General features: G+C 50.1%; 10 protein-coding genes across 10 annotated transcripts; 6 read left to right on the top strand and 4 right to left on the bottom strand.

The window, feature by feature from the left end:
- Nucleotides 1–683: 683 nt before the first annotated feature.
- Nucleotides 684–2819, top strand: TGAM01_v207301 (hypothetical protein; the record flags this gene model as incomplete). Its single annotated transcript, XM_018803635.1, has 3 exons — nt 684–1274; nt 1376–1601; nt 1672–2819. 3 exons carry the CDS (start codon nt 684–686, stop codon nt 2817–2819), a joined length of 1965 nt encoding a protein of 654 aa, XP_018663008.1.
- A 1639-nt stretch (nt 2820–4458) lies between these two features.
- On the top strand, nt 4459–6257 carry TGAM01_v207300 (FK506-binding protein 4; the record flags this gene model as incomplete). Its single annotated transcript, XM_024550059.1, has 4 exons — nt 4459–4545; nt 4737–5288; nt 5334–5988; nt 6052–6257. The coding sequence occupies 4 exons, from the start codon at nt 4459–4461 to the stop codon at nt 6255–6257; spliced, it is 1500 nt and encodes a 499-aa protein (XP_024405225.1).
- An 847-nt stretch (nt 6258–7104) lies between these two features.
- On the top strand, nt 7105–9903 carry TGAM01_v207299 (hypothetical protein; the record flags this gene model as incomplete). The annotated part of the gene is made up of 4 exons (XM_024550058.1): nt 7105–7321; nt 7392–8376; nt 8463–9012; nt 9226–9903. The coding sequence occupies 4 exons, from the start codon at nt 7105–7107 to the stop codon at nt 9901–9903; spliced, it is 2430 nt and encodes an 809-aa protein (XP_024405224.1).
- Nucleotides 9904–10349: 446 nt separating this feature from the next.
- Nucleotides 10350–12022, bottom strand: TGAM01_v207298 (hypothetical protein; the record flags this gene model as incomplete). The annotated part of the gene is made up of 2 exons (XM_018803638.1): nt 10350–11384; nt 11558–12022. 2 exons carry the CDS (start codon nt 12020–12022, stop codon nt 10350–10352), a joined length of 1500 nt encoding a protein of 499 aa, XP_018663011.1.
- A 1405-nt stretch (nt 12023–13427) lies between these two features.
- TGAM01_v207297 (hypothetical protein) lies at nt 13428–14199 on the top strand (the record flags this gene model as incomplete). The annotated part of the gene is made up of 3 exons (XM_018803639.1): nt 13428–13977; nt 14049–14101; nt 14173–14199. 3 exons carry the CDS (start codon nt 13428–13430, stop codon nt 14197–14199), a joined length of 630 nt encoding a protein of 209 aa, XP_018663012.1.
- An 824-nt stretch (nt 14200–15023) lies between these two features.
- TGAM01_v207296 (hypothetical protein) lies at nt 15024–16563 on the bottom strand (the record flags this gene model as incomplete). The annotated part of the gene is made up of 2 exons (XM_018803640.1): nt 15024–15929; nt 16036–16563. 2 exons carry the CDS (start codon nt 16561–16563, stop codon nt 15024–15026), a joined length of 1434 nt encoding a protein of 477 aa, XP_018663013.1.
- A 1375-nt stretch (nt 16564–17938) lies between these two features.
- Nucleotides 17939–18967, top strand: TGAM01_v207295 (hypothetical protein; the record flags this gene model as incomplete). The annotated part of the gene is made up of 2 exons (XM_018803641.1): nt 17939–18052; nt 18107–18967. 2 exons carry the CDS (start codon nt 17939–17941, stop codon nt 18965–18967), a joined length of 975 nt encoding a protein of 324 aa, XP_018663014.1.
- A 297-nt stretch (nt 18968–19264) lies between these two features.
- On the top strand, nt 19265–19727 carry TGAM01_v207294 (hypothetical protein; the record flags this gene model as incomplete). The annotated part of the gene is made up of 2 exons (XM_024550057.1): nt 19265–19515; nt 19721–19727. The coding sequence occupies 2 exons, from the start codon at nt 19265–19267 to the stop codon at nt 19725–19727; spliced, it is 258 nt and encodes an 85-aa protein (XP_024405223.1).
- A 1550-nt stretch (nt 19728–21277) lies between these two features.
- Nucleotides 21278–22024, bottom strand: TGAM01_v207293 (hypothetical protein; the record flags this gene model as incomplete). The annotated part of the gene is made up of 3 exons (XM_024550056.1): nt 21278–21612; nt 21715–21794; nt 21879–22024. 3 exons carry the CDS (start codon nt 22022–22024, stop codon nt 21278–21280), a joined length of 561 nt encoding a protein of 186 aa, XP_024405222.1.
- Nucleotides 22025–22939: 915 nt separating this feature from the next.
- On the bottom strand, nt 22940–23940 carry TGAM01_v207292 (proliferating cell nuclear antigen; the record flags this gene model as incomplete). Its single annotated transcript, XM_018803643.1, has 4 exons — nt 22940–22957; nt 23030–23319; nt 23409–23838; nt 23899–23940. 4 exons carry the CDS (start codon nt 23938–23940, stop codon nt 22940–22942), a joined length of 780 nt encoding a protein of 259 aa, XP_018663016.1.
- Between the last annotated feature and the right edge of the window lie 369 nt (nt 23941–24309).

Raw genomic sequence — 24309 nt, 5'->3', positions numbered from 1 at the left:
CAAACCACTCGGTAGATAGCCAAGTGCACAGCTAGCCTGATACTAAATAGGTAACTTGGGATCATGAGCACAACAAAGAGGCTCCGGGGTCCGTATGGGGGCCCAGCATCTCAGCGAATCTGATTGCTTCTATTCATACGCGTGTTCGTAGACGCAACTAGCTCCTATCATATCCTACCTTGTCTGCTGTATGCCTGCTAGTGACTGATGGATACTAGCAGGAAAAGAAGCCATCGCCATAAACGTATGCGCTCGTGGCTTGTAATGGTGGGATAACGGCAACCCCTATCCCTGATCAATACTTGTCTTGGCCATGCCATGGATCTGTATTTACATGTATCTCATAATAAACCGTTCTGGCTCTTGGTGTGGATCCTCCAACTCACACCCTGGATTCAGGCCTCCATGTCCATGATTTTCCAGCTGATAATGACTCGAGCTGGGGTCCCTTAATGGCTGATCTCTCCATAACTTTTCCTCTTTTATTCCGTCTCTTTCCTCACGATTTCTGCTCTCTTCTTCTCACATCTTTGGATCTGGCATTTATGACAGTCTCCTAGTTGTAAGCTGCCTTTCTGAAGCTTCAACTTTCTCCGGGTATTCCTTGGGTCTCCTTTTTCTATATATATATATATCCGCCTCTTTGCTTTTCTTCTGTTGCTTGAAAATCAGCAGCAGAAACAATGGGTTTCTTGACCTGGTGCTCTCGCTGCGCAGGGGGCTTGAGCATGTTGGCATTGGTCGGCCTTTCGTACTATGTTATAACTCGAGAGTCAGTCATTGAAAACTACGGATTCATCTTATACAAAGGTGCAAGTACCACAGATGGAAGCCATTCGTCAAAAACTACCGCCGTCGGTGCTGGTATTTGGACTGTAGTCTTCGCTTATTATTGCCTCTTGATTCATTTCATGGTTGCACTGTTCCCTATTCGAGCTTGTTGGTCCATTTGGAGCATTACAAAGTCACTTAGACAATCTGCACAAAGCAAAGCCGTTCAAAATTACAAGGCCGCAGGCCTTCGCCGCCAAAGTTCTGCGTCTTCGATTACTAGCTCCGAGACTTTATCTTCCAGCGATAGCGACAATGTCTTTTCGACGGCAAGCGAGCTCACTGATTCCGAATCCGAACTTTTCACCGAAAGCAAAGATGGCATTCAGAGCGGCCCTATCATCCACGCCATCGTCATCCCCAACTACAAGGAGGAAGTGGAAACTCTCAGAGAGACTCTAGACGTCTTGGCTTCTCACCCTCAAGCCCAAAGTTGCTACGATGTAAGTTGAAGCAAACTTCTTAGTCACTCACTTGTTACTGCGCTTGGAGTCGATGACTGGCGGCGTAGAGTAGATGCTAATTGGCCATGCGCTGCTTCAAGGTCTACCTTGGTATGGAACTACGAGAGACTGGCGGCGAAGCAAAGGCTTTGAGTCTCGTCCACCGTTATATTCAAAAGTTTCGAACCATTGATTATACGCTGCATCCGGCAGATATTCCCGGCGAAGCTGCCGGCAAGGGCAGCAACTTGGCTTGGGCGGCGCGCAAGCTCAGTTCCAGCTATAGCATGTCCGTCCGCAAGAATGTCATTGTTACCGGAATCGATGGTAAATTATAACTATCTAATATCGGCACTTATTTTATACGCTGGAATGTTTGTACTAATCATTCATACAGCTGACAGCCACCTTTCACCGCGATACTTTGCCCAAATCTCCAACATGCATACTGTCCATCCAGAGACTGCTTCCACCACTCTGTATGCCGCCCCTATAATCTTCGACCGAAATGCCCACAACGTCAATGCATTTGTTCGCGTTGCCGATATTCTCTGGTGCGCCGCCGGAATGTCTGGCCTTTATAGCCGCTCTGTCATTGGTCCTCCCACCTCTGTATACTCCCTGCCTCTTCAGCTTGTTGATCGTGTCGGCGGCTGGGACTGTGACTCCGATGCCATTGGAGAAGACTTGCACATGTTTATCAAATGCTTCTTTGCTCTGAATGGACACCTTACCTGCCGCACGGTGCTCAGCCCCGTTAGTCAGACCAACGTATCTGGAGGTGGGAAAGGCGGCTTTCGAGGCGCTCTCATGGACGTCAAGGCTCGTTATAAGCAGGCAATTCGACACATGTGGGGAGCCTTAGACAGCGGATTCGCGATGCGTAAGGCGTCTGGGATGTGGAAAGACAGAAAATACACCTCCAGAGCTTTCCGCCCCTTGCACAAGACTTGTCGTGGCGATACCCTTGACGGATATTTCCCCGAGGCTCAGCTTGAGTCAGGCTCAGAGGTTGCCGCCGAGACTGACGAATTCTCTGATATCACGAGAGACACGTTGAAAGAGCCTCATTGGGAACACATTTTCTACATGGCTCACCGTCTGTTCGAAGCACACTTTCTCCCTCTTCACATGATGATCCTGGTAGTCGCATCTGCTCTGTACGCATGTGTTACAAAGGGTGGCGAAGATCCCAACAATCTATCGTGGGTCTTTGCGGCTTGCAATGTCCTTCGGCCCCTTGGTCTCTTGGAGATTGCCGTCTATATGCTCATCTACGAGAGCTACCACCGCGTTTGTGTGCGCGCTCGTGAAAGGGACATGACCCAAGCTGGGTTAGCCGATGGCATGTGCTTTTCTCATCGCTCTCTGAAGCAGAACTGCATCGATTACTTTCTGGTTCCCGCGGTTGCTCTTTTATACGGCACCTTGCCATGCGCCCAGGCGGAAATATCGCACTTTTGGACAACGGACTTGGAATACACTGTTAGCAAGAAAGCTGTACGACAGCGAGCCAAATCTGTGACGGTTGAAGATGTTGTTTGAGCGTTGTATAATGATTTTATTCTGGAATGTTTGCCTGGCAATCTGCGTTATGTGTCAGTATTGGGCAAAGTCTCTACAAGTATGCAAGTGATGTTTTGTCAAATTCATTGACAGATTGACGAAAGAAGGAGCGTGGAGTTTAATGGGTATATGCGCCAACTTGGTCTCATGTTTTTACATGATGGAAAGGAATAACAATAATTTACATAATCCGACAACTGAACATTATATCTGCTTGATGCAAAGACTCAATATAGCATATATCACTCTTGAACAGATAGAAAATGCCCTAGAATGAGAGCAAGACATTTGGGAAAGATACCCAATAAACGATCTTTTGATCGGATGTGTATCTTGGATTATGAGATATCCCTCGACGAATTTCATTGCTAAATTAAGTATGCTGTTAATCAAAATTTGGAGCGCAAAGAGCGCAAAACGTCTTTTATTTTAAAATCTCCAACTGGATGCAACTATGGCGTGCAGAGTTGGAGTTTAGTGGGGCCTGAGAGTCTGGCGACGAAACAGGTGCGAATCTAACGCCTCAGCCAATCAATAAACGACGGTGCCTGGATACGCGAGGTATGCTTTACTGCACCATCTGATTAGTTCTTGTAAGGAGAGAGGCGATACGAAGCCCGGATTACGTTCACAAATGCAGATACCCAGTGCGCATAGTGGTGAGAGAGAGACTTGGTGGACATTGGAAAGTAAGAGAGAGTCATAACTTGGTATTGTGCAAGAATACAGTAATCTTGCTCATTGATGCGGTTCTGATTTTCCGGAAACCTTTTTTTTTTTTCAGAGCCAAAGAAAAGGATTACTTATTCGAAGAAGGGACTGGTAAAGATATGCGCAAGTCCCAATCATTAGTCTAGAGTGAGTATGGAGTTTTTATCTGTGGCAGAACACAGGTAATATCAACTTATATACCGCGAAAAAAGGAACATGAGTTTCTCCAAGACAAACATAGTAGTAAAAGCAGTAGAGTAGCGAATTGATGGTATACAAAGCTGTTTAAAGGGATTGCATGGTGCGCATGAGACTCACATAGAATGCAGAAAGTGATCTCATTGCCAACTGGCGCCGAGTAGAAGATTTATGCGCAAATTAAGTCAGCATGACATCTTTTTATGGTGAGAAGATTGGAACATTTATCTTAATGTCTACCTACATATCATGCCATGATTGGGTAATGAAATCACCAAGAAGTATAGAAGATGCGCAACCCATCTACTGTAAACACGCCTAGCTTTCGAATTTCCACAATCTGCTGAACGACGTAGAATGGCGTAGGGATCCGCTATCATGCATAAGCGGACCCACCTGGGCGGGGTTGGTTGCTGAGCCAGCGACACCGATATCGATAAGCGCCTTATCGTGTCATTCTATTGGCCAGCATCACTAAGTGGAGCAATCTGCGTTTGATGGCTGAACGGAGAAGAAAAAAAAAAGAACGACTAAGAAATTTTTTGAGCTTCTCGCCTCTTTTTTTTTTCTTTCCCTCGACGCGATCCTCCAACTCCGGAACAAGCAGAGCCACATTCTCTCAAGAGTTTCTTTCGTCGATTTCATTTTCAGCCTCTCTTTTGGACTACAATTATAATAGCAATCAACGAAATTTATTATTTCCATCACAATGGCTGCTGTTCCTGGTCCCGTCTATGGCCTTGAGGTCCCGGCCGGGGAGATCTTGATCCCGGCCAACTTGGAATTCCCTGCTTCTGTATGCTTCTTCTTCCCCCCCCCTTTGACTGCAACTTCTTTTGAGTGTTCTCAGTGAGATTGAGCTTTATGCGACATGAAGCGCCCATGCCACTGCTTGATCGAAACGATTCCACCAAAAGAAAGAGCAGCCATGGAAGAATCATGTAGTTTTGTCTGGTTAATGCTAACAATTGGTCTTTCATATCACAGTTCCGTATCACCATGGCCGCTTTGGACCCTACTGAGGAGCTCGAGGCTGATGGTTCCAAGAACGCCCCCGTCCCTCGGTCAACTCTGCGTCTGGTCAAGCGCGCTTTCTCCAGCTACAACGACGACGACTACGAGGAGGACGAGGACGATGAGCTTAGCGAGGAATACATGAGCGCTCTTCTTGGAGGCTCTGACGATGAGGATGACGAGGCCAATGGTGGCCCTAGCGACCTCTCCAAGGCTAAGAAGCAGAAGCAGGCTGCTGCCATCAAGAAGCTTCTGGAGGCCGCCAATGGCGTCGGCTCTGATGACGAGGAGATGGAGGATGCTGAGGCCAAGCCCAAGAAGGGCAAGAAGGCCGCTCCTAGCAAGGGCAAAGGCAAGGCTGTTGTGGAAGAGGAAGAAGACTCTGAGGAAGAGGAGGATGACGAGGAGGACGACGACGACAGCGAGGCCGGCGATCTTGAAAACTTCGTTGTCTGCACTCTCGATACTGAGCGGGTAAGCTTGATCGATTATGAGAGCCCCATCACTCGTCTGTTCTGGGGCGATGTTTGTCTAATTGTCATTCGTACGATATACTAACTTTCGATATAGAACTACCAGCAGCCTCTGGATATTACTGTTAACCAAGGCGAGAAGGTTTTCTTCGTTGTCTCAGGCACACACACTGTTTACCTCACTGGTAACTACATCATGGACGATATGGAGGGAGATGAAGATGAGGATGAAGATGACTACGACCTGTCTCCTGACGAGCTGGACTATGGCCTGGGTGAGGAGGAGAGCGAAGAGGAGAGCGACGACCTCGACGACCTTGAGGATCCTCGTGTCACCGAGGTCGACTCCGACGAGGAAGTCCCCAAGTTGGTTCCTACCGACAGCAAGAAGGGCAAGAACAAGCGTTCTGCCGAAGAAGCCGAGGGCCTTGACGAGCTGATCTCCAAGGCCTCCGAGTCAAAGCTTTCCAAGAAGCAGCAGAAGAAGCTCAAGAACAACAAGGGCGAGGCTGTTGCCACCGAGGAGAAGGATGAGGCCAAAAAGGACGCCAAAAAGGTCCAATTCGCCAAGAACCTCGAGCAGGGCCCCACTGGATCAACCAAGCCGGCCGGCAAGTCTTCTCTCGGTGTCAAGAATGTCCAGGGCGTTACCATTGATGACCGCACAATCGGCAAGGGCCGCACTGTCAAGAACGGCGACACCGTTGGTGTCCGCTACATTGGAAAGCTCCAGAACGGACAGCAGTTTGATGGTATGTTTCCTCCATGACTGCATTGTATTTTAGAAATGGCGGCTAACCTGATGTTCCTTTTAGCCAACAAGAAGGGCAAGCCCTTCTCCTTCAAGATCGGCAGAGGCCAAGTCATTAAGGGCTGGGACGTCGGTATTGTCGGCATGGCTATCGGCGGTGAACGACGACTGACCATCCCTGCTCACCTGGCTTACGGCTCTAAGAGCTTGCCTGGCATCCCTGCCAACAGCCAGCTGACTTTCGACGTCAAGCTCCTTGAGATCAAATAAATCAGAGTCAAAAGTGGATTTAAAACTTGGGACCGGCGTTGGATGATTTCTGCGGCTGCGTATATTATTTCTTCATCTCTACCCGAAGCTGGACATGGTTCAATATAATTTGGCGTTTCCTTTCAACTGCCGCTCGAGGACAAAAGCGCCTGGAGCCGCAGGCTGGTGTAAGAGGCGTGAGGGCCTGTGCGATGTCACACCCGACATGATATGCGAGTCCAGTTGGGATTAAAATGGCGAAGATCTCGGATTGTTTGAAAGTTGGGAACATTATGCGGAATGGGCAAATGCAGCCCTTGCATTATATACTGCAGCCGTTACTAAATATTATTAGGACGGCTATGCTATGGTTCGATAAAGGCGATTTAGACGCCTGTACCGTAAAATATAACACTATAAGGTCATCAGCATGCTTCTTATTGCACTCGTCTTTGCCTTTTGAATGTGGATGTGCCGTGCTCGATACCAATGGCCTTAATGATATCTATCACCTTGTTAGATAAACACGCTGAATGTCTAGATGCAGTTTCCTTATCGATTTGGCTCTCTTGCATTAATTGCGAACAGAGCGACCGAGAAATGTATAAAAAAGGAAAGAGCGTGTGATAGATAGTAGGCAGCGCCTTGTTTTATCTTCCACTGTTCTTCTCCAAAGCTTCCAACTCTCTTCATCTTCTATTCTCTTCCTTTCTACCCACCGCGTCTCCCGTCAATATTTGTGACGCCGGCCTTCGTTCATTCATTAATTGCTAGATCTTATAAGAACAAGAAAAAGAAAAATATTGCCCACAGAGTCTATCTTCATACTCTTTCCTTTCTTTTTATCCGGAAATAACCATTTTACAGAATGCTACCTCGGCATCACAATGGCCAACGAACTTATCCAGCATTGGACTCTGTTCCAAGCAGTCCGAATGAATCTTCCACCGCCTCGAATCAGCCTCCATCGGGTGGCATAGAAGGCCATCTAAGCTCCGACATCTTGAACCTTCATCGCAAGGGCTCAAAAGTATGGACTGAACTTCGGGGCAAGCTGATGGGAAGGGCGGGGAAGAACAGTCACGGTAATTCGGTCCCTTGCACTGCCCTCATGCGGCTTATAGCACGGTTGGTTCGGTGCTGATAGTTTTACAGGCTCAATAAATTCTGCTGCCCCTGACTGGTATCCAACCGAGGCTTTTCGGTCCTTGAATATCGGGAAAACAAATCCAGCCGGCGCCACTTCCAGCAACGATGCCTCGACACCACGAAAGATAACAGGGGTAAAGGTCTTCCCGGTGGCGAATGGTCTCATGCAAAAACTACGGCACAACAATCAAAAACTTTCTTCGCGCGGTGCTGTTACGGCCTACGGCTCTTCACCACAGCAGAGGGATTTGATTTCAAGTCTGCCCAGTGTTACGGAATCTGATGATTCGAGCGATAAGGATGATGTATGGTCGTCCACCCACAGCAGCAGGCTGACAGGCCTGGAAGATACTTCAACAAGGAAAACATCATTCGATTCCCGCATTTCCAGCTCCCCATCAACGAAAGGAGGAAGCCCAAGAAGAAAGCTCAGCCGTCGGAGCCGGTGGACTAGATCAAGCCCCGAGGCAGCAGGCTTGGGGACTATCGAAGAGTCGGCGGTAGACAAGCCAAAGCCAACTATATTGACGGTAGAAAGAGCGGCAGCGGCCAAGATCTACCTGGAGACTTACTTCAATGAGCTCGGCAGCGAGGCGTATCGTCGCTCTCTCCGGCGCCAGCAGTTTCATCAAGAGCTCTTTCGCAGTGCATATATGATGCCTAGCAGCAATAGCCTTACCTACGAAACTTTCTACTACCGGGAGAGCTGTCGCCTAAGAGATATACGAATTTTGAAATCCAAGTGCACAATACAAGCCAAGCAGCAAGATTCAAGCACCTGTGCTTCAAAATACGAATTTCTAAAAATACTGGGCAAGGGTAGTTTTGGAGTTGTCAAGTTGGTACGTGAGAGGTCAGACTCATCGTACTCTTACCCAAGTCGAGTTTTTGCAATGAAGGTTATACGAAAATCGGACATGTTTCGGAGCAGCCAGGAGGGACATCTTCGCGCTGAGAGGGACTTTCTTGTTTCTTACGAAGGATCAAACTGGTGAGCCCTTTCTCTTTGATCATCTTTTTCTTTTTACTTTGTGTTTTGAATACGACTCTTTTAAACTTACTATTATTTCTTGACAGGGTAGTGCCACTAATTGCAAGCTTCGATGACCTATCAAATCTATATCTCGTCATGGAATATATGCCCGGTGGAGACTTCTTGGGTTTGTTGATCCGCGAAAACATACTACACGAGGCTGTGGCATGTTTCTACATTGCCGAGATGATATTGGCCGTTGAAGAAGCGCATCGTCTTGGATTCATTCACCGCGACATCAAGCCTGATAATTTCTTAATATCCAGATCTGGGCATCTCAAAATCTCTGATTTCGGACTCGCATTTGACGGGCAATGGCCTCATGACGCATCATATTACAATTACCATAGATGCTCCCTTCTACGGAAATTGAGTATTGACGCTAAAGGAGATGAAAAGGACCAAGAAGACATTAAAGGCATCCAAGGGCGGGCCGAGAAATCACGCGCTCTGGCGGGTGACCTTGAGCGGCATAATGAGCAGAGCTTAGGAAGCGACCAGGACCTTGGTACTCTTTTGGAATGGAGGCACAGATGCGGCAACCGTACGAGAGCAAATTCCGTCGTTGGCACAAGTCAGTATATGGCTCCCGAGGTGATCCAAGCACAAAACTATCAAACGTACTACGACGGGAGATGCGACTAGTAGAGCATCGGCATCATTCTCTTCGAGTGCCTCTATGGACACACGCCTTTTCTGTCAGACAAAGGGAGGAAGCCCACAAAACAAAACATCCTGGTAAGCGTATTTGACTTAGAATTACCCATGTTACGCGTTGGAAATAGAATGCTAATAACCTTGCTCAAGGCTCACAAAGAAAAGTTTCGGTTTCCCGTGAGACCATTCGTCACTGATAAATGTAAAGACTTGATCTACCGCTTGATCCAGGACAAAGAGGTTCGCCTCTGCTCCAAGCGATACCAAATGCTCGATCAAAGCCAGCCGGGGATAGGGTCACCGACGGACAGATACGGCCGATATGTCTTCCCTAATGATGCTGAGGATATCAAAGCGCATAAATTCTTCAAGCCTATTCCGTGGGATACGATACAGAACATTTCGCCGCCCTTCATCCCTCACATCAACAGCCTTGAGGACAGTCACTACTTTGATGAATCTGAGCCTCTCGACGATTGGATAGAATCGGCAACGGAAAGACCCGGGCTCACAGATGAAGAAGTCCGATGGGTTTTGCGAGGGTATGGTATGGCCGTACAAAATGTGGCAATTCGTTTGATCAATGCGCCATTTGACTCGGGAGCCCTTCGCAGCAGAGATTTGGAAATTGACTCAATGAGTGCATTTGACGATGAAGAGAAGGAGTTGCTAAAGAGATTTACGAGAGAGTATGGGCGGAGAGTGCCCAAGCGACCAAGGGACATTATTCTACGAGACGAGGGTATGAAGGAGACGGCCATGATGGTGAGGAAACAGAGCGCCTTTATGGGCTATGCATGGCATAGCGTGAGGCGGATGACCTACTGATGCCTAGATTAATGAACTGAAGCCCTGAATTATTTGGTACCATGAGGCGTTTCGGATGGGAGGACGAGCCTTGATCAGCGTAAGAAAAAGAAATGAGAAAAATGAAAGAAGAAATCATATAGCAGGTTTAATGAATAGAATAGAGTTAACTGTATTGATTCAAGAAGTGATTATCCAATATACTCATAGTATCTATAGCTGAGAGCTGTTGCATTCTTTCCTGTCGGCATTAACCGCCGCATGCTTCTTATTTTCGATATTTGACATCATCTATTCGTATTCGTGGCTTATCCTGAAAGTTAACAAAGTTTTCTTCTTACTTGTATTCAGAAATTGTAGAGTATATAGTTTATCATGGGCCTTGTAATATCCAGAGAAGACAAGAATGCTGGATATAAATGATGGCATCTTACGGACATTGTTGCCTTTGAAGTGTGGTGTCACATCTATACATTGGCAGTTTGTGGTTTCTCCGCATCCCCTGGCGAAAGAAACGACTTGGCAGTACGAATCTCCCATTCAAACTCCCTAAGAGCACGAATCTCGGACCAGAAGAAGAGAAGCGCCATCAAGCCGTCGACAACACCCGTGGCGAGACCCAGGCTGGCGACGAGCATGAGGATAAAGGCCACGAAGTTGCGCGGGCTCCACCACACGGCAACGAGGCAGCCGATCCAGACGAGCACGGAGGCGTAGAAGTGGATGCCTCGCCAGAAGCGCTGGCTGACCTCGCGGGCCATGTACCAGTCCGTCATGGCGAGGATTTCGTCGTAGTCGGAGAGGGTTAGGGGTTGGGTGTCGTCGAGGACTTGATCTTTTGAGGGGATTTGCTGTAGTAGCTGGGCGTCTAGGTCGGGGATGGGGGAGGAAGGTGAGATTTGGTGGAGTTTGAGGATGGCGGAGGCGGCGAAGTGGTCGGATAGGGAGACGTTGAGGTCGGGATGTCGTTGGGTCATTTCGACGGAGGCTGAGTGGACGACCCAGCCCCGGGATTGAGAGGAAGAAGAAGAAGAAGAAGAAGAATCAGACTGGAAGCGGCCGGTGGTTGCAAAGACGTAGTCGAGGCGCTTTCCGCGAGGATCAGGGCTGTCTGGATCGACGGGCGACGGCTCCGTCTTGAGCTTCTTCTGCGCGCTCTTTGACCAGCGCCAGGTGTTGTAGAGCCCATCACTGGTCGAGCCGTTGAACTTGATGTTGTAGCCGGCAGTCGGCACGGGGAGGCCCCTAGCCTTCTCCGCGGGATCGTCTGCCGTTCCGAGGGAGCTGTCTGGGTGGAGGACTCGCCAGGTATCTTTGAGGGGCGTGCGGGCGGTGATGATGCGGTGGGGGAGCGAGCGGGGCGTCATGTTGAAGTCGCCGAGGGCGACGACGAGGCGGCCGGAGAGGGAGGCGGCGCGGAGGAGCTTTGAGATTTCCCAGGCTTGGGCGGTGCGGTGGCAGAGGTAGGTGTCGCCGGGGCCGCTCTCGTAGGGGGCGTGTGTCTGTGAGGGTCATTAGCGGTTGAGTGAGTGAGTTGGGTGAATGTGAGTTGAGATGACCATTTCACGACTTCTCTCATATATGCATTTATATGATTCATGAATGAGACGGGTAGTAGGGAGTGAATGAGATTGTATGAGATGGCATGGGAACGAGTGAATATTAAGAAACTCACATGAGTGTTGAACACTTCAACCACATCATTCTCCCCCGGGCCATATCTCACTCCAGCAATGGCCACCCCCTTGCCGACATACCAGTCGCCTCTCCAAAACGCCGTCGGCCTCCCGTTGAGCGGGTACCGGAACATGGAGCTCGACTCCACGGGCCACCGGCTCAGCAGCGCCAAGCCGCCGCCAAACGCGCCGCTGTTGTAGAACTTGCCATAGGGCAGGATGTCCGCCGTAGCCCTGCAGATGGCCTGGTAGTCGTCGCGCGTCCAGCACTCCTGGAGACAGACAATGTCCGGCGGGGGGTCCAGGAGGGCCAGCTGGCGGCCAATCTCGGCGAGGCGCGGGGTGCGCAGGTCGGAGATGAAGAGGAGACCCCAGCAGTTGAGCGAGAGGAGGCGGATCTGTGTGACGGGGCTGTTGGTGCTGTTGCCATGGCCTTGCGAGGCTGAGGCGTTGGGGGAGGTCATGGCGAGGCTGAGGGGGTGAGTGAGCTGGATGCCGGTGATGCCACTTCTGACGAGGCTGGGAGCCTAATTGATGGGGCTAGTGTGATACGATGCAGTCAATTGAGAGCCCTGTATGAGTCCAGAGACTTGAAGAAAGTCAATCGTGTGCGAATTCGTCACCAGCTGACACGATGCATGGCTGTGGTGGTGACGATGATGATGATGATGGCAGCATAATGTTTGTCAGGCTGCAGTACCCAAAGTGACGACTGTCGGCAGGGTCTGGTCAATGCATTTTAAGGTTAGGTAGGTCCCTCTATAAGGAGCTGACAGTGGCTTTTCTTCAGCTAGCTAACAGCCTGCAACTACACTACAGACAATGTCTTAATTCAAATGTTCTACACCATGTTGTCAATAAATGTGTATCCTCGTCAAGATAACAAAAGACAAGTTCTTATTAGAAGAAGAGTTATACTACGCGACACCCTTTTCTATATTGGCGGCACTCCTGAACACTGCGTATGCACTGTCCAAAAAGGTCCACACTACGTGCAGCTAAATAGAAGTAACCACTAACACCTAACATCTAACCCCTAGTATACTATACCTATCAACACATAACCCCCAACACCTAACTCTTAACCACTCACGCTTAACCTTTAACCTACTATAATATAGTAATGTACGAGTTATAATATAGCGGGATAAGTGCTATATTATAGTACCTAGCTATTCTCAAATGTACTTAGATTTACAGTGCAATGTTTCTATTTACTCAAACTGTGCCATAATACCTACTACGTACCGCAGATCCCGCGCTCCCGGAGCGGCTCCAGTTAAATCTCGGGAAAAGTTGCCAGGCAGCCCAAAAGCTAACCAAGCGTTCGCAACTTTATTGCTGAAAAGGGGGATTGCTGGCAAACCCGACTTTCCATCCTTTATAAATCGGAACTTGCGAAAACATTCATTACAAATGCGCTAATCCGCTAATAACATGGGCCTTGAAACAAAAAAGTATACCCCCGTATCATCGCAGAAATTGCTTATCAATCCTTGAGGTTGTCTTTTTCCTTTACAGGACTTTAGCATAGATTGATGCCGGTAGTGGGAGATGGCGTGTAAGTCATTGTGAACGAATAGAAGGTGGGAAGATGTGACAAGGTCTAGCTGCTTAGATGCCGCGCGCTTGAGCACAATGACGATGGTTCAAAAGCTTGGAAAGAAGAGAAAGCTCTGCTGCTGTGGAGCATGAGGTGAATTGGAAGTATGCCGCTTATATATAACGACGAGGACGCCTCTTCTGTAACATAGAACAGCGTATCCGCCCAAAACCTGCCTCCATTGCCCCAAGCCATTCTCCTATCCTCTCCGAACTTGTAAACCACCAACTCATTCTTCTTCTTATCCAACAATCCATTAGCCCAAAATGCCCGAAACCGTTGAAATCGCCATCGTCAGCTTCAAAGACTCCCCCTCCTCTCCTCCTCAATCCTGGCTCGACAACCTCAAAGCCTTCGCCTCAACACCGGGTCTCGTCGCCCTCTACTTTGGCCAGCAAATCGAACATCCCGACAAATACACCTGGGTTGCCCGCTGGACCGGCCAGTCCGCCATCGACGACTTCCACAACAGCCCCAACTTCAAAGCCTGGGCCGACGTCTACGCCGCGCCGCTCGCCACCAGCGTCATCAAGACCACGCAAGAGACGACGGGCGAGCCGAGCGTTCCTCTGGACTCGCCTTGTACGGAGTTCTTCATCAACCATGGCGCCAGTGACGATTTCCACAAGGCGAGGCTGGACCCCTTCATTCAGAAGCTCGTGGATGCGAAGCTGCCGGGCTTGATTGGCGGTTCGACGGGCGAGTACAAGACTGTGATTAATGTCAATGAGGAGGTGCCGGAGCAGAAGGAGGTGATTCTGCTGCTGGGCTGGGTTGATAAGGAGGCTCATACCGCCCTACAGGGAGAGGGCAGCAGTACGTTTTGTCTACAAATACATGCCTACCTATACAAAGCGAGTTGAACCAACACTAACTGTCTACTACAGCTATTGTCTCCAATCTGCCCATGATTCTTCCCTACAGCAAGGGGTTCAACCTGGTAAGGACGATTCAATCCATATGGTCAACACAGCGAGAGAGAAGGCAATTGCTAACGCTTTATATCCGCAGTATCATGTCAACTTGAAGAAGCTGTAAAAGCTAACAAACATACCCCAAAATGAATGCATCGTAAAAGGTGCCTGCCTGTACATGATGATGGCTCGGCATCAAGATAAGTAGTGCCAGATACACATTACATGCCGGCTTCATGTTGCACCATATAGACATTGCAGAGCGCCCCAGAGATGATTTCAAGAGCAAGAAAAAAAAGATATTTCATAAAAGACCAAAAAAAGAAACCATCGCATATTATAGAGCATATGTCCATTTTTTGTTTTGCAGTCCCTTGGCATCATATCAAACGATAACCCACCTCATAGTAAAAGCCAGCTTCGTAGACTCCCCCCATTCTGTTAATCTCAATGAATCGAAGTCAAATCAACCATCGTGCCGCCAAATGTCCCGTAGAGCTCCGTTTCTAATCATCATTGCTCTGCGCCCTCCTTCATTCATCCGAAAATTCGGTCCCAGTCACAGCAAATATCCCGTCTCTAGAAGACTGCCAAAATAAAAAAGAACAAAGAGATCATCGGTAAGAACAATAAAAACCGAGCAGTTACAAAAAAAAAAAGGGCAAGTAGAAGAATAAGAGAAGAGAGAATAAGTCCAAATATCTGTAGTAGTTGCCAGCATCACAGGATCATCTCATTGATCCCTCGGCAAACATGTTACATAGTGCAGCCAGCCGACCTTTCGCCCTGCCCTTTGCGCCTGTCATTCACTGATGCTCGCCCCCTCAATATGTAAAAAAGCATACCGATATTAGCATTCGTATCGCCGTCCTTTGAGAAGAAAACGACAAGGCGATGTGGTTAAATACGGTGCTTCTCAGATTCTGTCGCTCGATACTGGTTAGAAGCTTAGGCTCCCGTGGATCGGTTTTGCGTCTCACCAAGTCGAGAGTACAGCATGTAAAGAGCCATGCGGTTGCACTCTTCCGTTCCCGTAATCGTCACGAGCCGCTCGTTGCTATTGTCCTGGGGCTCGTTAATCTTAATGACGCTGCCGCTCATTTGCCGTATCTCATTGATCTTCTGTCCTCCCTTGCCAATGATGGCGCCGACCATGTCGTTGGGGATGTAGATTTGCTGCGTGATGGGGCCGCCTGGCATGCCGGCATGCATGGGCTGGCCCTGGGGCGCGCCGTGTGCTTGGGGGCCGGTATGGGGGGCCATGTGCGGCTGAACGTGAGGAGCAGCTGCTCCATATGCGGCAGGCTGGCCTGCTCCGTACTGCATGGGAATCGCCGGAGCACCGTGAGGGGCGCCGTGGGCGTATGGCTGGGGGTATGGGGCAGGCGGCATGTGATGGGGCCGACGCTCCTGGTGTCGGCCGTAGTTCTCTGCACGTCCGTAATGTCCAGATGCCGGCTGTGGGCTGTAGGGAACCACCTGCATGCCTCCGGGAATGGAGCCAACGGGTGCACCACTCCTGGTGGCATATGCTGAAGCCCCGGGTCCGCCAAATCGCTCGTTGAGCTGCTCAAGCAGCGTGCTACCGACATAGTAAGTGGCAATGTGAACGGCATCGGCGACGCCCATCACAACAAGGGAGCGCTCGCTTGACATGGGGAGACACGAATCTGAGGCATTCAGTCGAGCGCCGGACGCCTCCTGGATCTCTCGGATCCGAGAGCCGCCTTTGCCAATAATGGATCCAATGAGAATGTGAGGAATCAGGAGACGAAGGGGGTATGTCTTGGAAGAGGCGGTAGATGCCTCGGAAAGCGGTTCGTTGTTCAGTGTTCGGATGATCAAACCAAAGGCCTGTGTGAGGGGGAAGAAAGCAAGGAAGAGAGTGTTAGTGCTACGGCCTTATGACGAGAAACTCACGTGTTAAGAGATGGGGAGAGAAATATTTGTTCGCACATACCTTGGCAACTGCATCAACGATGCCACTGACGGTCAGGATGCGCTCGACAGCTCCCTTCTGATAGTCGCTGACCGTGCACTTGGCATTGGACATTTTTCGAATGTTTGATACGTTCTCACCACCTTTGCCGATGATGGTGGCAGCCTCTGGGCTGGAGATGACGGCCCTGATATGGATCCATGAGCTCTCATCGTGAGCAGCGGCCGAAGCGGCCACGGCAGACGAGGACGCTGTTGAGATTGGGACAGTGGGAGTGGCCTTGACGCTGGTGCCAGCTTCGGCTAGGGTGTTGTCAGACGACTCTGTGGCCGCGACGCCATTGGCATTTTCCTCTTCGCCGTTCTGCTCTGCAGCCTCAGCAGGCACTTCGGTGGGAAGCTCGAGCCTTTCCGTCTCTTCGTCATGCTTGGCATCTTTGTCCAAGGCGGGTCGCTTGGCCTCCGGCTGGTCAGTCGCTCGCGAGGGTGAGGAAGGCTCCTCGAGAGGGCGCTTAGCCGACTGAGTCGGTTGTGGGGGCGAGGCAGACATTTTGGTTCCTTGAGTAAAAAAGGAATGGTATAGTTCACAGAAATGAAGACGAATTAAAAGCTTCGTCCAATTGGTGGCGATCAAAGATCCTCTGAATTCTTTTCTTTTTTATAAATTTTTTTCTGGTTTCGTTTGTTCTTCTTAATCTACACTCAGGGGGTTTTCGAAGGAAAACGTGCTGGTGTAGTGGCTGGAATCGGTAATGAAGGATCGGCTGTCTCGAGTGTGCAGGATTTCGTGATGTGACTTTCTGGTGTCGCAAAAGGGCGCTGCCCAGACTGTGTGTAGCGGAATAAGTGTGGGAGGAGCGGTGTTCTCAAAGGGTGGAACTCTCTTCTTCCGCGTCTAGATGATCCAGAGCTTTCGCAAAAAAAAGGTGTGTCGAAATGGTAGGGAATCTCGATCAATGTCCCAGGTGGTGAGTGGAAAGAGAGGGCGATGATGAAAATTGAGTGGCTGATGGCAGTGGTGATGGTGGTGCAGAGGATGGTGGGTGAAGCGTATCGTTACTAGGACGGATATGTCTCGAAAGCAGAGAATGAAGAGACGAAGCGCTCAACTCAAACCTTTTTGCCCTCCTAGTCAAGACCTTGTGAGTCGCAGCTGACGCTCACGCAATACCAACACCTGGCGCGTTTGAACTCGAATAATCGACGGCCTTTGTCCTGCGAATGCGGATGAATTGCCTCGACGATGCGACCTGTCGCTCGTGCACGCTAACGCGGTGAACTTTGACAGAAGGATTGAAGGCAAAGACGTGATAAAAAGAGCCCAAGGCTGATTTCCAACCAGGATATCAAGCAGGGTCTAGATAACGCGAACAGCCGCACGCGGAGACGGTTTGATCAGCGGCGAAACGGAATCTCGCAGGACGCTGGAAACGATGACGCGGAGATGTCGATGCGATGCGATCGGATCGATGGCTACGAGTCGGCGCGTAGCGAGACGATGATGGAGAAACGAGTCGGCGGATGGAAAGAAGAAACTTTGGTGAGACGTCGGAGCTGGCAAAAGGGCCCATGGCTCCCTCGCTGGAGAACTGCCGCGAAAGCGTCACGTGATGGTCCAATTGGAACTGCCAGCGCTGCGAATGCGCGACACTCAGCCGCTAATATAAGTGCGGCGGGAGCACAGTGCGGTCTATGCAGACTAGAAAGAAGCTTTCCAATGGGCGGTCACTTCCTCGCAGCGCATTTTAAGCCTCAAAACGCTAGAATCTCGCAGCTACAGGGTGAAATTGAATACTGTGCAAATACAGTATAGAATACGGTATATCTCGACCTTATTTGTCTTGCAACACTGAACTGTCGCATTTCCTAGGGGAGCTTGCAGAGAATCAACCGAATTACTGTCGACGAAAGAAGCTCACAAAATCATGGATGATAGATCCCGCAACAACTCGGAGGCCCAATCTCATGCGACAAACATTGACCATACTCTGAAGGAGCTTCAGCGAAAAGTTCGCGAATATGAGGCTCAGCTGAGCGAGGTAGCTACCATGTCTCGATCGCAGCCCAGACAGCATCTAACAGAGCAGTCATAGTTGCGATCCGCCGAGTACGAAGCCCCCAGCACCGCCGCTGGCCAAGCGCGGATCCTCAAAACAGCCTTTGACGATGTCACCAACTCAGAGCCCTTCCTCCCCTTCCCAGGATCGGTTCTTCCTGCGCTGCTGGCTCTGCGCAAGACACATCAGACGATCCAGGAGTCCAAGGCGTTTCTAGCCTCGCAAATAGAGACGACCGAGAAGACAAAGAAGCGATTAAAAGACGACGAAGCTGCGCTGAGGGACCAGCAGCTTCTTAATGAAGCTCTCAAGCAAAGAATCGAGACTCTACGCACAGAGGCGGATTCTGGAGCCAACGCGCAACCCGAAGACGAAGCGCGCAAACGCATCGAGGAACTGCGGCGAAAGAAGCAAACATACAACAAAGAAACGAGCAAATTAATGAAGTCCCTCAACCGCTTCATCGACGACCATCTGGCGGTGATGCTTGCGGCAGAGGCCATGGGCGGCCCCGTTGTCGGAGACCTGATGAATGCCGACGCCGAGGAAATCGCCGCGGGCTTCAACGCGCAGGGCAAGCTCAAGAAGCCAAAGGGCGAAACAAACAAGGACAAGAGCCAGCGCCGCATAGACGACATTTGGGGCCCCAGCGACGGCAGCAGCGGCGGCAAGAAGAGGGATGTGGCTACGGCTGCTGGCGAAGAGATGCGGCAGCTCACAGAGGAGCTGCTCAATAAGCTCGTGGAGGCAAAGGGCAGCAGCTCAGATGCGTATGTGAGGCTGCCGTACGAGACAGCGTCGGCGAGGTTTCTCATCAGGTCCAACGTTGCGCAGTTTCACCCAAAGGACGCCATGAGGATACGACTGGTGGACTATGGACGAGAGCTAGACGACTAGACTAATGATGTTCGTAGAATAAATAGAGTTTTTCTACGTAAACAGTCGTCTTTGCCTGTTTGAACAGCCGAAGCCTGTGCCATATGCTGGAGTCGGCCTTTGATATGCTTACGCTGGAGTACAGTGCGCGTCGTCATTTACATGACTTCCAAGGTTATTTGGTTTACAACTAGTATCGTCTATGACCGCTGTAGCAATGTATGTCAGTCCAATTGATATCGAAATACACTCGCACCGCCTGATATCAGCGGCCCAAGACACAATCGATACCCAATGGCATCCTATCGAGTTGCACCAATGCCCTACAGAGCGAAATTGCCTACAACAACCAACATCCAACAGCACCCCACCAGCTCAATTAGACCAATTTACTCCCCGCGTCAGAACCACTTAGCAAAAACGCGTCGCGTGTCGCCGCCCCTCCAAAAGAATCCCACCACTAACAGCTTGTTTGCTACCAGACCAGACCTTTCTCACACCGACTTCCTTTTTCTCAACAATCCATTGGATTTGATGCAATTCGCCCTGCCTAATAAGTTACACCAACAGTAAGCGATACCTACTCCACCAACCAAAAAACAAGCAAAGCCCAAACCCTCGTTCCATCTATTTCAGCTTCTTTGTCTAACTGATCCTCTCTCCCTCCCCCCACCAGAATTGCACAATCACTTACGCCCAATTATTACCACCATTACTTCAATCTTTGCTCTTATTACCTAATTTTCATACTTATCTAATTGAAAATGTCCTCAGCTCCTGAAGTCAACGGCACCGCCTCCCCTCCTGCCAAGCGCATCAAGACCCTCCCCGACGGCGACGCTGAGCAGGACCAAGACTCTTCTGCCGTGCCTCAAGACGAATCCCCAGCCAACCCACCGACCACAACCTCAACCACAGCTACAGTAATGGAGGCCTCAATCCCGCTGCAAGTCAAGAAGCTCTCTCCCCAAGGCAGACTGCCCACCCGAGGCAGCGCATTCGCCGCCGGCTACGACGTGTACGCCGCCAGAGACACGACTGTGCCTGCCAGGGGCAAAGTCCTCGTCGATACAGACATTAGCATTGCCGTGCCAGCTGGAACTTGTATGTGAAAACAAAGCATCTTTAGAAGATCAATTGGCTGACAAAGTTCAATTAGACGGCCGAATTGCTCCCCGCTCGGGCCTCGCCTCCAAGCACTTCATCGATACCGGCGCCGGCGTCATCGACGCAGACTACCGCGGGCCCGTCAAGGTTCTCCTCTTCAACCACGCAGACGCCGACTATGAGATAAAGGAGGGCGACCGGGTTGCTCAGCTGGTGCTTGAGAGGATCGTGACGCCCGATGTCGTTGAGGTTGAGGAGCTGGAGGAGAGTGTACGAGGAGTTGGTGGTTTTGGCAGCACGGGCAAAAACTAAAAGGATTTGAATTCCTGTTCTAATGACATTGCATGACATGATATAATAAATGGTGGTGAGGGTATAGACGGTCACACGCAGAGGGATACAATAACAATACACCGAGTCGGATTGGTACGGGATAACCGTAAAAAGGAGAATATAAACAGCTTTTTGATTCAAGTCTATACAGATAAAAATACTAAGCCAAAAGATTTGATTCCACGCCATTGCTTAGGACTCCCGCGTCTATATCCAATTCACTCATTCCATTCTTCCTCCCCCCATCTAAGCCTTCGTTGCCGAAAACTTTATACTAGGATTCCTCAAGCTATCCAAGTTGGTAACCAGCTGCAGCTCCGCCGCCTTCGACTTGACATAATGCGCCTTGTCCTTATCATCCCTATCTCCAGCCTTCAGCTCCGCCCACGTCCTCTCCATAACCGCAGGCATCGCATCCCGCGTCTTCGCCAACACCTCATGCATGCTAGCCAGCACCTTCTCTGCCGCTCTCGCCAGCGGCAGCTCCGTCGCAGGCACGTCGTCGTCGCTCAGCCAGCTCGCGCGGCCGCGCAGACCGGGAACAGCGCCCGTGGCCTCGCGGATGCGGCTGGTGATGAGGGCGCCAAACATGTCGCCCGTGCCGCAGAAGTAGCAGTCGATGGACGGGAAGGTGATTTTGAACGTCCGGGCCTTGCGGTCGGATGTCATGGTGGAGCCGATGACGGAGAGGTGCGAGGGCGGGTGGTCCGGGGTTGTGAAGCTGACGGAGGTGATGATGATGTGAGGGATGTTGAATTTCTCGTGCAGCACCTGGATGGCCTGAGTGAGGCTGTCCATGTCGACGATTTTGACATCTGAGAGTTGTCTGCAGAGAAAGTCAGTACCCCATAAACGTCTCTTTTCTATCAAACATGAGACTTGTAACAAAACTTACTCGGCCTCAAATTGGTTCGGCAGTATCAAATCCGCATAGGGCAGAAGAGCCTTGTACGCGGGCACAACCTCCGGCGCCACATACAGCTTCCCATTATCCCCCATCACAGGGTCCAGCACCCAGAAGAACTTGCCCGGGGAATGCTGAAACTTATCCTTCAGCCCCTTGGCAATGTTTCCCACCGCCGTGACCCCCTCCGCGCCGGGGATGTACCCGGAGAGCATCATGTCAAAGTCATCCAGATACGACTGCTTCAGGCCGTTGTAGAGGTCGGTAATCTCTTGAGCCGTGGCTCGCGTCCCTGTCCACTGCTTGTAACCTGTGTGATTGCCTAAAGCCGAGAGAAGAGAGGCACAGCGTCTTGAGTCAGCCATGTCTCTTCATCAGGGGGCTCTCTTCCTCCAGAAAACTCAATAAACAAATAAAAACTCACTGAACTGCACCGTGTTCAGAGCGGCGACATCACTCCCCAGCGACTGGAGCACGAAGACGGCGACTTTGTTTCCCACGTTGCTGGAATTGGCCCACGTTAACTCAAAATGCCCAACTTCTCATAGACTAGCATTTTCACGCTTGCTTTTCAAGTCCAAATCATACCCTGAGACAACCTGCGAGAGCAATACAATTAGCTCAAGCTCATGAAATGAAGCATCCCAAAAAGCTTCATTGTGAAACTCATGAAGACAGCTTACATGGCTGGCCACCGCCAATACTCGTGGCGCAAGCACCACTGAGTCAGACATAATTTTTTTTTCCTTCCAAGGAAATCAAGATTATTGACGCCGAACTCCGGGGGGGATCTTGAAATTGAAACGTCAGATTGAAGAAAATAAAATAACAATAACAATATGTAGTATATGAAGTTTGAAAAGGAATGAGAGTTTTGGAAGTTTAAAATCCAGCCCAGGCCAACTCAACCCGGCCGATGATAATCGCTTGATGAATAATGAATAAGCTGAGCATGGCCGGGGCCCGGTCCCGCCGTCAGCGGAGGGAGTTTAAAGCCACAATAAATGGCGGGTAAGACAACAGGCTACTCACCGCTAGGGTTTGTCTAGGAGAGAAAGATACTTTTTGTCTATTACCAAGGCGATAACCCAACAGCAAAGGGAGGAAAATAAACAACTCAAAGGCGCAAATATCTAACTAGTAGCACAGGGCGCGTGAGACGTTATCATGGGGTAGGAAAAACACCCCGCCGACGGCCGGCCGAGACTACGATCCGGCCTAAACCGTACGTAAGAGCGTCCGATAGCTCAAGAGCCGCTTTAGGCGTTACAAGGGGACAGTAGCAATAGCGGAAAGAAAAGCGAGCTGGTAGTAGGCCTCTCCAGCACGGGACAAGGTCAAGATAGTTCAGGGAGGTAATTATCGGCTTGTAAGACTAAAGCTAGGCATGTGCTCAATCATTTCTGTTTTTGCTCTTTTCCTTCTTTGCCACAGATCATGATTAGAAAAACAAAGAAAGAAGCCTATATAACTGTAACAACATTCTCGATATCCATTTCTTCTCTCTCTCTCTCTCTGCCTGTCATCGGTGGGTAGTCGATCAGCCGTGATGGAAGACTTGAGTCTTTTTTTACTCCAAAGCCCGGCCTGATATATGCGAAGATTGTATGTGTTGGGTGTCTGAATCGTAGGGTTTGGGAGGGATAAATTTACTCCTCATCACCAATCTATTTCAAGTTGCAAACGTTAGCATGATACACCTACATTATAGATATATGTATAATAAGCGTAAAACGAACCTTTGGTGCAAGGTAGAAACGCAGGTAGCTGCTACCGGAGAGGTTGTACTCGACCAAGAGCGGCACCTCGCTGGAGAGGCAGATCTTGACCTGGTTAGACAAGGCAGCGGCCTTGCAGAAGTTGACCAGGTACTTGAGGGAGAAGGTCAAAGAAACGGGCTCCGTCAACTCAATGTCGACGTTCAAATCGGGCTTGTCAATGTTGGTGTGGCTTCGCAGAGTGACTGAGCCGTTACCAATGTCACCGTTGCAGGAGAACTTGACACCATCCTTGGAGGCCTCAATGCCGACTGCCAGAGTTTGATATTAGCTTCCATCTCATTACTCTCATTATACACATTTTGTCCACACAGGCAGATTTTGGGTGCATGCTACATACCTGACTCTGACATGGCCGCCAGATCTGTACAGATTCTCCGAAACTCAGCCGCAGGCATAGTAATGGTGGCAGCATACTCGGTCTCAGGGATACCCAGGTGCTCCTGGTCAATGTCCATGAGCTTGAGGTCGTACTCGCTGATGCGGTCGTTCTCGCTGCTCTCAAACATCAGGTTCAAAACATCCGGTGCGTCCTCGGCCTTGAGCGTCAGAATGTCCTCGCCCTGGGCAGCTCGCAGCACCTTGGTCAGAGACGTCAGGTTGACACCAAGGGCAATGTTGCGGTCGCATCGGTAGGGAGAGAAGCCTTCGGCCTTGAGCATCATCGACACGAGGGCGACGTGCGAGTTGTCCATTGCCTGCAGGGCGATGCCAGAGTCATTGCAGTCAAAGTTGCAGTCCTGGACGAGGTCCTTGATGGCGTCGACAACCTAGTAGTTTGGTTTCGTCGTCAGCGAGGCGTTGCAGGACGCGGGATCGTATCGACTTACCTTTTTCAGGATGCTGGCCTGTTCCAACCGTGCTTCCAACATTTCTGTCACATGTTAGAGTCCTTTTCTCCTCTGTCTGAGCGCGATCACGAGAGCATTGGGCGTAGACGAGAGAGCACAGGGGAAAAGAGAGGGGGATGCACGCAGCAGTAGCAGTGCTCTAATACGTACTGGATAGAGGGGGTGTGTGGGATATTAAAGAGACAAAGAAAGATATAAGGAGTGAATTGCTGTGGAAATCCGGATGCAGTGCAAAGTCAAGAGATTGGGCGCTGCACGGTGTGTATCACAGAGTTTTGTTGGCGAGGAAGAAAGAAGCACGTCCGTTCGGTGGAGGGTGAAGCTCTGGGTCGCCAGGCAGAAAAAAGCACTTAACACGACGGCACGAAGCTGTGGGCAATTGAGACGCGT

The sequence above is a fragment of the Trichoderma gamsii genome (genome assembly GCF_001481775.2).
Source record: "Trichoderma gamsii strain T6085 chromosome Unknown Scaffold_26.2, whole genome shotgun sequence".
In the NCBI taxonomy this organism is placed as follows: Eukaryota; Fungi; Ascomycota; class Sordariomycetes; order Hypocreales; family Hypocreaceae; genus Trichoderma; species Trichoderma gamsii.
Note: the sequence above shows the minus strand (reverse complement) of the source record. Positions and strands in the feature narration are given on the sequence as shown.